Consider the following 12,530-nt stretch of genomic DNA (forward strand, 5'->3'; position numbering starts at 1 on the left):
GGTAGTATCATTTTCTAAAGTAGGGAAGGTTTGGGGAAATTTTCAACTTAGATTGGGGGATATGTTAAGACAGATGCCCATTAGACATTCAAGTGGATATGTTGAGTAGGCTGGCGTTCTGGAGAGAGGACAAGGCTAGACTGAGGAATTTGGGAGTCATCAGTTTTTAGGTGATGTTTGAAAACCTAAGATTGGATGAGCTCCAGTGGGGACTATTCCAAAGAGAAAAAATCCCAGGATGAGCTGTGGGGCACCAACAGCTTCCAGTCTAGAAGAGACAAGAGTATCCAGAAAGAGGAGAAGAAAGAAACAGGGGATATGGAGTCAGGGAAGCCAAGTGAAGACCATGGTGATCTGTGCAGAAGTTTTTGTGGGATTGTAAAATGAGGTCTGATAATTAATTAGATGTGGCCCTGTGACAGAGTTTTAAAAAGTGAGGGGGTAGGGCAATTCTAGTTAAACATGTTAAACATGTCATACTAAACACAGCCATTGACTTCCACTTCCCACCCAAACCCTACTTAAAGTAATAAAAGCAATAAAAATTCACAGTGGAAGAATAGGAGAGGAGGTAGCAGTAAGGGGTCAACAAAATTACAGAGGCTAGGAATGTAAGTAGTGATAAGTAGCTTAGCAAGCCAGAGAAGGCTGAAACTTATGTGTGGGGGTGAAGCCACCAAAGAGACCATTCTTGCCAACAAACCTCAGGAAGGTGCAGAAATTGACAACTAGTATAAAGTTTAAATAAGGAGCATGACGTACATCTTTTTCCTTACCTGGCTGGAAGCCTGCAGTTGAGCCAGAGCAGGTGTGAACTCAGGCACAAGGCACAGCTGATGGGCTGCTGAAAGCAGGGGAGTTGAGTGAGCCCAGTCCCACTTTGCATGCTCAGCCATATGGCTTCAGGCAGTAGGAGGATCTCTGTAGTAAATGCCCCCCCCCCCCCAAAAAAAATGACTTGCAAACATTGGTAGCTGGAATCCAGTGGAAAAGCAGGGAAGCCTATCATCAGGCAGGCTGTATCTGTTGACACAGCTCCCAACAAGAGCCCAGAGCCCCACTGTCAACATGAGTCAGATTTGAGGAAAATCTCTTATCGTGAAAAACAAAACACAGAAAATGGAATTTTGAGAAATGGATATGATGCAAGTGTGGAAGAGGACTTTGACAACACACAGAGATAGGATGTTGTACCATGATACAAGAACCATCTGACACACTTCCCCTCCTGCCTTCTTTGTCCCCATGCTTATCACCATGTTTTGTATATTTTTGTTTATTGCCTATCTTTTCACTAAAATATAAGCTTCATGAGGGCTGAAATTTGTTTTGTTTGTTGCTTTATCCCCAACACTTGAAATAATGCCTGACATATAGTAAATACTCCAAAAGTATATACTGAATGAACAGGATTCTCTAAGAAACATTAAGGAAAAAAAGACTCTCAGAAGTAAAAAATAAAAAATATTACAACAAATTTAAAAAGTCACAAGAATAGGAAGATAAAATAGAGAAACTTTAGGATAGTAGGACAAAAAGGATATAAAAAATGGAAGAGAAAGTTAAATCAATCCATGTCAAACATCTAAACATTAGGAGTTCGAAAGGGAAATAGTGGACAGGATGAATATATTAAATAACTTCAAAAATTTCCCAAAATAGGTGGACAATTATCCAGATTGAAAAAGCACGACAGATTGTTTTCTAAAGATGCCTCCAACATCCCTCATCTCATGTTTCTCTAAAATGTGGTCTTAATATTCACGCTCATTGAGAAATGGGATCTACGCCTCTCCCTTGAATCTGTAACCAAACGCCTGTAACCGATACAATGCAGTGGAAGCGATCCTGCACGATTTTTTTTAAGTTGGGTTTACACTTTGCTCACTGGAGCGCTTGCACCTGGAGTTCTAAGATGCCATATAAGAAGTGCAACTATGCTGAAGACACCTTACCTGAGGGAGCCAAGCTGCATGGTGAGGCAACATAGAGCCACCCGGGTTGAAAGCTGCAGCTGAGCCCCCAGCAACAGTGCATCATTTCCTGCCGGCCATGTAAGCAAACTGTCTTGGATATCCAGCCTTGTCAAGCCTTCAGATGACTACGGCCCCAATCAATATGACTGCAACTGCATGAGATCCCAGGAAAAAGCTACCCAATTTAATCCTTTCGAAATTTAAGCTACTATATTTAGAGTAGTTTGTGACACAACAGTAACTACTGGAAAAAATGCTACTAAGTGCTCAGCACAATAAATTGGGTGGGAAGTAGGACACACCAACAAACACATCAAGGATGTTGAGAAATTCGAGAACAGGGACAGAAACAATTTTTAAAACTTGCAGCAACAGCCCTGGATGGTGTGGCTCAGGTGGTTGGAGACTGTCCCATAACTGATGAGTTGGGGGTTCAGTCCCTGGTCTGGACACGTGCAATCCCCAGTCCATGCACCTATAGGAAGCAACCAGTCGATGCTTCTCTCTCACATTGATGTTTCTCTCTCCCTTCCTCCCTTCCTAAAAAGCAATGAAAAATGTCCTCAGGTGAGGATAAAAAATGAAACTAAAAAAGATTTCTGCCTTGTGTTGCTGACCTTCCCCCATATGCCATTTTTAAAAGAAATGTGACAAGTGACTTCTCTGTCTAGAATGCTCCAACAGCTGATTCCCATACCATTCAGAATAAGGCAGCAAAGCTCACTGTGGTCTGGCCTATCCCCACACTCGGCAATACTCCCAAAGTGGCACTTCCAGGTTTTCATCACATCCTCGGGTGCTCTCCCCAGCTACAGCCCTGCATTCCTCTCCAGGAATTCTACTGTCACCTCCAGCCAATTGCCTTGTCTCCTCACTTCCAGTCCAGGCACACGCCCCATGCACATCCTCAGAGAACTATGTACATATACTCTTGGCTCTTTCAGGTGTGAGCTGGGTGGGCCTCCACACTGATGTCTGGCACATCTGGGACGGCAACTTTGCTGAGACAATGAGTGATGAGTTGTTAAACACAGAAATGTAAGCTGCAAACTCCCTCAGAGCATGTTGGTAGGTGACAGTCTGAGATCATGAAAACAGGTAATAACAAAGACTTACACAGGAGGAAACAGACTATCATTTTGAAAACTGGGGAAGACTTCTTTAGACATTCAATATTTAATTTGCAAGATTAATAATCACATTTCCAACAGTGCATTAAGCGTCAAGAATAAGATTATTTTGAATATAAACAAATTCTTCTGGAGAGACCCTCCCACTCTCAAGTCTTCAGCTCAAATGTCCACCATGTCCAGCAGTGCAGAGAGATGGAGCTCAGAGGCAATTTCCTCTTCCCTTGAACTTTGGATCAGCCTTTCCAGGTGCTTCAGCCGTTCAGTCAGAGATGTTCCTGTTGCCTCTGACAACTGTTGTTCCCCTGTCCTTTCATTCTATATAAATGAAAAAAAAAATTAAAGATAATTTTGGAATATCCATAAACCAAGATATATTCTCTTTAAAGGCACTAGATTGGGCTCATGTTAGAAACCTCATCAGGGGCATGCTGGGCTCACCAAACTCCCCTCTTAGCATCTACCATATATCCTTCCAGCCTCTTCTGGCACATATACATACAGCTGGTATCATCTGCACATGAATGTTTCTCTGCTGGTTCTATAATGAACAACTTCCAGTGTCAGTCGTTTTTATAAAATATAATTTCAGGGGCTTCAAACTATTCCATCATAGTACTGTAAGTGCTTAACCACAGTCCCATCTTTGGATATTCACTTTGTTTCAACTTCTATGCAGTATAATTAATACTACAATGAATAAAAATACATTAATTTTTGTCATATATAGTAACTTCTTTTTTTTCCTTTTCACCCAAGGACATGTTTTTATTGATTTTAGACAGAGAAGCAGAGAAACACTGATGTGAGAGAGAAACACTGATCAGTTGCCTCCCATGCATGACCTGACCAGGGAGCAAACCCACAACCTAGATACATACCTTGACCGGGAATCGAACCCACAACCTTTTGGTGTAAGGAACAACACTCCAAACAACTGAGCCACCCAGCTAGGGCAGTAATTTCTTTAGGGAAGAAAAGTTGTCTGCCAAACTAATAAATAGAAACAGTATGCCATCTTAATTTGCTTTACTCCCCTATTGAAGGACTGCCTAGAGCCAGTCCAGGAGCATATTTCTTACCTGTCCAGTATTAAATCACTCTAATTAAAACTCTGGTTTTGCTTCTTTTACCACTGAAGGAAGGATGGTGAGCTAGAAGGACCTTGAGCTTTGGAGCAAGTCAGGTCTGACTTTGAAAAGCAGCTCTACCACTGACCAGCTGAACACACTTGAGTGAGGTCCTTGGCTTGTGTGAACCTAACCTCCTCAGGGAAAGAGAATCCCAGAAAGGGAGGTCCGGGTGATGCCACGGCTTGGAGAGTATGTGCCCCATAAACATAAGACTCTCATCACCTGCCATTTTCCTCAGTCCCTTACTGCGTGTCAGCCCAGTGATGGGTTTTGTTTGATTCTTAAGCATGTTTCGATTTCATTATTCATTCATTTCACAAGTAGAAACTCAATTAGTTGGACCTCTATAACTGACAGATTAAGTTTAAGAAAAGATATAATTTAAGCTAATAATTTATTGGTCATCATAGCATCATACAATTAATTAAGCATTACTTTTATGCCAGCCACTTTATGTCTTAATTCTAAAATAATGCCAAATGTACTCTCTTCTCACCTGTGGACTAGCAGTTGTGGATGTTTTCATCACAGGTTCAATAGCCTGAGGCAGAGACACTAGAGTCTGAGGAAGGTAGAGGGGAAGGGAAGTTGAATCTGTAAATGCTCCTGAGTTTTCAGACAACCACTGCTGAAGTTGATCTTCAAACCTGAAACATTTGAGCATTACAAAGCAAAAACTTAATTATCTTTCACTTTTACTCTCTCTATATAGACATATATACATATACTTTAAATGGTTTAAAGCTTTGCTTTTTACTAAGCATAGAACTAAGTTGTGACATCAGTTGAGGAGCAGAAATGTACTTTTAAAAAATTGGTATCTTTAATTTATAAACCAAATTTATACTATGAGAAAGGTAGCATTTATCGAAAATCAATTGTTTTTATTTGTTACTTAACATTACTCGTACTTCTCTCATTTGCTTTATTTTCTCTGTCTTATTTTGGATTTTTGTTTCTATAATTCTTATCTCTTAATGGATTACCCAAATGTATGGACAGCTGCTTACAGTCTGAAATTAACTCAAAATAATATCCTGCTGCCACCTAACATTCTAGAGCTGTCCACTCCATACAACTGTCCTTTCAAGAAAGACAATCTGGTCCAACTGCTTAAATGATACAGACCTAGAAAAACCTACTTTTAGAAATGATACATTCATTCACTCTTCCAGCACATATTTATCAAGCCCCCAACAAACAGTAGGCACCATTTGAAGTACCAGAGATATAGCACTGAAAACAAAGAAAAGGTCTAAGCAGGTTATACTTTGAGGGGACAAAGGACACATTTACAAGGGAAATGTGGTCTGAAGATGAGAAAGGCAAAGCAAAGACAAAGGAAAAACATGGAGACAGAGAGGGCTAGGAGAACAGGCAAGGAGGGCCTCACTAAGAAGTAGACATTTGAGCAGAGACTGGAAGTGAGTGCAAGGTGAGCCATGTGGATATCGGGATAGCAGAGGAGTCCTGGACAAAAGGAACAAGGAGCGCAAAGGCCTGACTATACACTGCCCAACATGTTGAAAGAGCAGAGATCAGAAAGAAAATGGGAAGCAGAGCACGTAACGTCTTGCCCCCTTTATAAGGATTCTCCTTCTGAATCAGAGTGAGAGGAGGTTGTGAGCAAAGGAGTAACATGATCCCTGCTTCAACCTGAAAGGCTTACACAGGTTCAGCCAAGACTAGACTACAGCCTACTGCAAAAATGGTCCAATTCCTCATATATTTTGAATAGAACCAATAGGATTTGTGGATGGACTAGACGCTGGAGGGATGGAGCTGCCTTCAACTGAGAAGACCACTGTGGGGGTTAAATTGGGAAATGGATTTGGGATGTGAGCCCTGCGGTGGCTATCAAGAAGCAGTAGGATATCCAAATCTGGAGTTTAGAGAAAAACCCAAGGTTTGAGATATATACCTAGAGTTGTAGGAATATTAATTTATTTAAAAATCCATGAAACTGAAGTACAGATGTCACAGACACAAGGTCCAGAGAATGAATGAGGGGGCAGTTGGGGGAAGAGGTAGAACCAGCAGGAGTGGCCTAGGGAGTATGGCCAGAGGGGCAGGAGAGGGCAACCTGGGAGCCAGAAAGGAGGGAGCAAAGGTGTGGAATGGTGCTGGAGACTAGGGTTCATGGTCAGTTCAGCTGTGTGAGGGGCTGTAGTGATCCTAACCAGAGTGGACATGGGGGGCGGAAAGGGGCTACAGAAAAGACTGGAAAAAAGAACTGAAGCAGTAAGCATCACTGTTTTTAAGTTTACTGTAAAAAGAACAAAAACACGAGGTAACTAGAGAGGGAAATGAGTCCAAGGTAGGGAGAAATGCCAGAATGACTTTCAAGCATGAAGCAGCTTAAGGACACAATGAGCAGAATGTAATGGACTTCACCTCTTGCTCTCCTCTTTCTCCAGCAGCAGACTGCTGGACAGACGCTGGGCCAGGAGCTCCTGGGCAGAGGCTCCACGCAGCAGATCCTCCGTGCTGGGAACCTGCCCCTCTTGGCCATGCTCTGCCCTTCTCTTCCCAGTTATGTTCATGTGAAGTAATGGAGTGGCAAACTTGTTTGCAGAAGGATGAGACTTTGTTCCCAAACTGTAAGTACATGTTTTGAAATGCTTATCAGGAACGAGAAAGGACTCCTTAGGCAATAAGTAGATGTAGGTGCAGACAGAGCCTGAGACCCACCCCTTCCCACTCCCAGGTTCCCTCATGGTAAGAGCTTCCCTCAGGTCAGGTGCAGGGCTCAGGGGGAGAGCAGCCTCTGCCTGAGGGGGGCTTCCAGTCTCCTGAGCAGCTGGGCTCTTGGAGCATTCCCTCTCTGAGTTTTACTTTCCATCCCTGGATTATCAACAGGTCTCTGCTGCCCCTTATTACAGCAAGGTTATTTTTATATTTAGCTGTTCAGTCCTTCTGGAACTAACAGTTGGAGACAGTGGAGCAGCTTCTCCTAAGCAGATGCCAGTGTCTGTCCTCTCCCCACTAGTTTGGCATGGTACTTTTGTCACATTCCGTTGTGTCTGGACATTTTATTCTGACCCACTCGCCTACTGTAACTTTACTATTATGTTTTGACATCAGGCAGAGCAGGCTTTCCTTGTTATTCTTATTCAAAATATTCTCAACAATTGCTACACATTTTCTCATCCTGATAAATTTTATTACTTATTTTGGGGTTTTATTAGAAATGCCCTGACTTTACAATGTGAAAACTGACAACTTTGTATTACCGCGTCCTCCCATCAGCAAGGGTAGCCTGCCCCTCGTTTATTCAGGTTTTCTTTGCACCTTTAAGGCTCTCAGTTACCTAGACAGGGGTTTAGCGCCTCTCCTGGTCAGTCTATGTTCATGTTATAGGTTTGTTGCTGCTGTGAAAAAGGCTCTTTGTACCTTGTAGGTTGATCTATCTAGTCACCTTCCTGAATTCTGAATGATTCTAAAGGTGTGACTGTTATGTTCAACTGACAATTTTACTGTCTGGAAATGACAGTTTCTCCTTCCTTTCAATACTTATGCCATCTGTATAATCCCTGCACTGGGCAGGATTTCCAGGATAACTGTAAACAGCAGTGACATCAGGAGCAGCTCAGGATGGCTTTGACTTCAGTGTTTCTAATGTTTTACCAAGAAGCTAATTTTTTTTTGGCAGTTTTATGATAGCTTTATCAAGCAAAAAACATTTTTTTACCCAAGTTTGATAAAAATTTTTATCAGGAATGAGTATAAATTTTAGGGGACAGGAATAGGTATACATTTAGGAAAAGCATTTCAACAACTACTAAAATGATCACTAATTTTTCTGTTATGGCACCAAATTAGATGAATAGATTTCTCTTGTTGGTACTGTTTATCCTGGAATAAAGCCTACTTGTGAAATATTTTATGTACTGCAAGACTGCATGTACTAACATTTTATTTAGTATTTTTGAACCAAGTTTGTGAGATGTCTGCTTTCTTTTGTCTGCACTTTCCCAGTTGTGATAATATCAGGGTCAGTATTATCTGATAAATGAAGTGAGATGCTTGCTTTTTTTGGTCAAGAACAGTTTCTACTACATGGGAATGATCTGTTCTTCAAGTATGTCAGAATCTGCCTACACTGGGCTGGATTCTGTGTATAGGATATGAATTTCTATCTGTGTACCTTGGAAGAGAACAACACAGTTTACTCTGTTAGGTGGAGGGATGACAGACACACACACTGAACACAGATCTCACCATCCCTGACGCAGTTGGAGCTCCTTCTGCGTCTGCATTCTGGCCTGTTCCCACGACAAAGGAACGTCATATACTTTCAAATGGTTTTTAAAAAAATATACACATATTTGACCATCTTCACTCAGTGCCTCTGAGAAAAAAATACAAAAACAAGTAAGAAAAGAATATCAAAAGAGCAATAGGTAAACACCTGATGTTTGCTTATATTCAATGATTTAAGGACAAGCTCCTCTAATTAAAGTCACATAATTATGTGAATCCCATTTGAGCCAAACATGCTCCAAGTATCAAGGTTCAGACAGGCTCATGGCAAGTATGACTACTCAGAGCTACAAAATTGTCTCAAACTTAGAGTCAGCCTAGGGAGCCCATTTCAGAGAGGTGAGTCCTGGTTCTCCTGGAACTGTCTTAGCTCTTCCCAATGTTTACAAGTCGCCTTGAAGTCACTGGCTTAAAGGAGGGAGTCCTAAGAAAAGGAAGGGTGACAACCCACAGGAAAAGGAACAAACATCAAGTAAACTACTTTCTTTGCTGAAATTAGACCAGTCAAGTCTCATAGTGATAAGTGCTTAACTACCTGATGTGACAGGAAGCCTGGGGGGCGTCCAGTCCCTCAGTTTGTGGTTGATGCACAAGGCAATGAAGTCGTCCCAGGGGATGTCGGCAACCGAAGGCCCTGCCCCCAAGCCAGGGGAGAGGTTCCTGCTCTTCCACATGCCATATGTTCTTCGGAGCAGGTTCTCCACCTGGGACTGGAGGACAGGTTGTGTCTGGCGAGAGCTGGGGATCTGGGAGGCATACTGGATGACCATGGAGCACACAAGAAGCCAGGGAGCTGGAGAGAAAGCACCTTGTGAGTCGCAAGGTTTGGCCAAAGTATAGGTGGAAATCTACATGAAATGTTTTTCACTCTCTATTAATTTAGAAGAAGGTAACTGTGTAGTTGAGGAGTCTGTTCTCAAATCTCAATACAATAAACCATAGCTATTCAGGAAAGAGCATCTCTCTCCCCATGTCCCAACAAGGGACCCATCTTCCTAGACAAAACTCATGACTAAAGGTCCCCCCTAGGGGCTCTGATTGTACAGGTCCAGGAATCTGTACTTTAACAAGGACCCAGGTGAGGTTGGTACATGAGGTCTTGGCTTCTCTTAGAAAACTGACTAGCTCACAGCACAGAGGGTTTGTGCTGTACACTTTGCTTCCCTTCGGGTTCCTTCAGTAATAAGCATATGTTAGACCTACTGAAGACCACACCCTGAAATTTAGAAGGGCACATGAGACCTATGTGCCATGTGGCCCAAAGGAAAGTGGCCCTGCTAGGGCCCTGTACTGTGCCACATTAAGCAGTAAGTAGCTTTCTTCTCTTTTACCAGCATCAACAAGGGAAGGGGCAGCATCCATGACCAGCCCAGGAGACCTGGAGAACGCAACAGAACAGCCCAAAGGCTTCAGCTGGCACAGGCAGAGCCACAACACAGACTTGACAAAGGAGCACTGGTTTTAAGTCAACGCTGAGGGCTGTGACCCAACCAGACCTAGCAGTGTGGGGACAGGACTGCATGGTCCCCACACTCTTGACCCGCATACTTATGGTGCAGGCAGGACAGGACCTGCCATCCATTCAGAAACTCCAGGCCTTGGGGTCAGTGCTCCCCCAACACCACAGGCCACCTTCTTCCCAGGGGTCAGCAGATACCCACAGACTGCTTTGTTGATGGCAAAGGGCCAACGGTCACTTTACGAAAACCCTAGCTCATTCTGACTCCTAAATCCAAAGGCAGGTGCAGGTGGATGCAGAATGGGGCAAGGGACACAGAGTAGAAGATGTAAGAACCTCCCACCAGTGCCCAATACCTGCCCGACTGCCACTACAGTAAGAACCCAAATGGGTGATCACAGCTGCCCCAATCCTCATCCCCAGCCAGCACCCCTCAGCATGAGACCTTACCCCCGGGGGGCGGAAGGTCCATCTGCGGAAGCCGAAAGCCCAGCACAGCCTGTTTCAGCCAGGCCAGGTGCTCTGGGGTGTTCCAGTGAAGGTGAGGAAGCAGTTGGCTACCCCCTGCCTCAGCAAACTCGGTGACAGGCCAGGACAGATCACAGAGCTGCTCTGAGGACACCACAGAAGCCAGAAAGTACAGCACACTGTTGAACAGCTCAATGATGGCACCAGGCTCCTGCGAGGCCAGGCCCCCTAGCCGCCTCTCTCTTCTGTCATGGAAGAACCGGCCACTAAACTCACGGCTAATCCCATCTTCCACATACTGAATGAGGGTCTGGCAGCAAAGGTCAAGGGCACAGGGGCAGCGGGAGACCAGCCACTGGACGGCCTGTGAAACCTGAGAAGCAAAGACAGTTGGAAGAAACTTAAACAAGTCATGCTGCTTTTCAGGAGCTTCCTGAAGGTGCTCCCTCCCACAGTTGCCATAGCAGGTGCCACCAGAGCACCAGCTTCTCATCCACGCTGGGAAGGGGTGCAAAGCTTCTGCTGCAGTGGAGTTTGGCCTCCTAGGGCCTTGGAAACCCAAACAGCAGGGATACTAGGAGAGTGGTTCCGAGTCCCGCCCTGCACATCTTCTCCACCACGGTGACAGGAAAACACATCTTCCAGTTCTTGGAAGGACTAACCTGGATGTTCTCACATCCTGTACTTATCTTTCTTCCTATAGTTACTTTTATTTAATTCCTGGCACTTCTTTCTCTAAATGTAACTGTCAGCACAGACTCCCTTTTTTTTTTCTTTTTCTTTTTCTCATCCAAGGATATGTTTACTGATTTTTAAGGAGACGATATCAATTTATTGTTCTACTTATTTATGTATTCATTGGTTGATTCTTGTATGTGCCCTGTCCGGGGATCAAATCCTCAACCGTTTGGTATACCAGCCGAGCCACCTGGCCAGGGCCAGACTTCCTTTTTTAAGGAAATTTCTGATAACATTATTCATTCATATATCCCAAGAACAACCATGCTCCAAAAATAATTTATATATCTGACCTTCAGGTATAAGACATGAATGGTCGTATTTTAAATCTGTTTAACTATAAAACCCCTAAAAATACTACACGAACGATTTTCAGATAGTAGGAGTATGAGAAATTTTTATCTTTTATTTTTTATTTCTGCTTATATTTTTAGAGGGTCACCTTTCAAATATAAAATTTAAAAATGCAAGCAACAATATACATGAAATTCAAGATAGAGCAAAAAGGGAAAAACCGAAATACGTAGTTCGACCTTTAAAAATGATGAAACTTTACCTTTTTTGTGCCTTGTAAATCGTTAATGGAATCCGGAATCTCAATAATGGTATAATCTGAAATCAGCTTAGCTGAAACCAAATCCTGTAGCATCAGACCTTGAGAAGAAAGAGACGGACGTCACCTGCTCAGTCTGCAGATGCACGAACACAACTCACGTCACACGCCCTGCTCAGCCCTGCTCCCCGTCACCACGGTGGCTGCTGCCCCCTGACTCCTGACATCGCATTGCCAGCACTTCCTCAGACCCGGGGCTCAACACATTTATTGAACATGCTGGCTCATAAATGAGACTGCCTTCACAAACCATCTTCCACGTCCTTCTCCATGATGTCCCCTCCCAGGCTGGACACGAGAACCACCAGTGGCAGCGGAGGCTGGAAGGGCTTGGCCTGCAGGAGCTGCTTGAGCTGCAAGAGTGCAGACAGCCAGTACACGTCCTCCTCTGTGAAGTCCTCATCTTTCATTCTGGGGGCAAGCAGCAGCATGAGCCCACTGGCTCCCAGAAGCTCTTTCTGTATCTCCAGGGCATCAAGGGCACCGTCACTGAGAGCACCATGGGCTACCTGGAACAGCAACCAGACCATCAGGATGGACACACCAAGGGACAAATCAGCGGTGAATGTCAGCCCCAGAGCCAGCTCAGCCAAACTGCACTGCACTTTGAGTAAGCCTCCCTCCATGAGGCCATGAATTAGAGCCAGAAACAGCCACATCGACAGATAATTCAGCCTCCAGCTAGAATTGTGTTTGAGCCTGTTACTTGTATCTTAACAGTCACCCTTAAACAGTTATAAAAAGTTAAGT

At 43.8% G+C, this 12,530-nt stretch overlaps 1 protein-coding gene across 1 annotated transcript in view; it reads right to left on the reverse strand.

The window, feature by feature from the left end:
* Window positions 1-3,123: 3,123 nt before the first annotated feature.
* Window positions 3,124-12,530, reverse strand: part of LOC150020665 (germinal-center associated nuclear protein-like) — a 46,348-nt gene continuing 36,941 nt past the window's right edge. Inside the window, exons 21-28 of the mRNA XM_090272449.1 lie at window positions 12,031-12,289; window positions 11,724-11,821; window positions 10,412-10,802; window positions 9,038-9,295; window positions 8,461-8,590; window positions 6,634-6,837; window positions 4,736-4,886; window positions 3,124-3,424 (exon numbers count right to left, since the gene is read on the reverse strand). Of these exons, the coding sequence (XP_090128575.1) occupies window positions 3,269-3,424; window positions 4,736-4,886; window positions 6,634-6,837; window positions 8,461-8,590; window positions 9,038-9,295; window positions 10,412-10,802; window positions 11,724-11,821; window positions 12,031-12,289 (1,647 nt within the window). The 3' untranslated portion in view covers window positions 3,124-3,268. The remainder of the gene's footprint in view (window positions 3,425-4,735; window positions 4,887-6,633; window positions 6,838-8,460; window positions 8,591-9,037; window positions 9,296-10,411; window positions 10,803-11,723; window positions 11,822-12,030; window positions 12,290-12,530) is intronic.

This window comes from Furipterus horrens, unplaced genomic scaffold, assembly GCF_987537825.1.
Source record: "Furipterus horrens unplaced genomic scaffold, mFurHor1.1.pri manual_scaffold_1, whole genome shotgun sequence".
In the NCBI taxonomy this organism is placed as follows: domain Eukaryota; kingdom Metazoa; phylum Chordata; class Mammalia; order Chiroptera; family Furipteridae; genus Furipterus; species Furipterus horrens.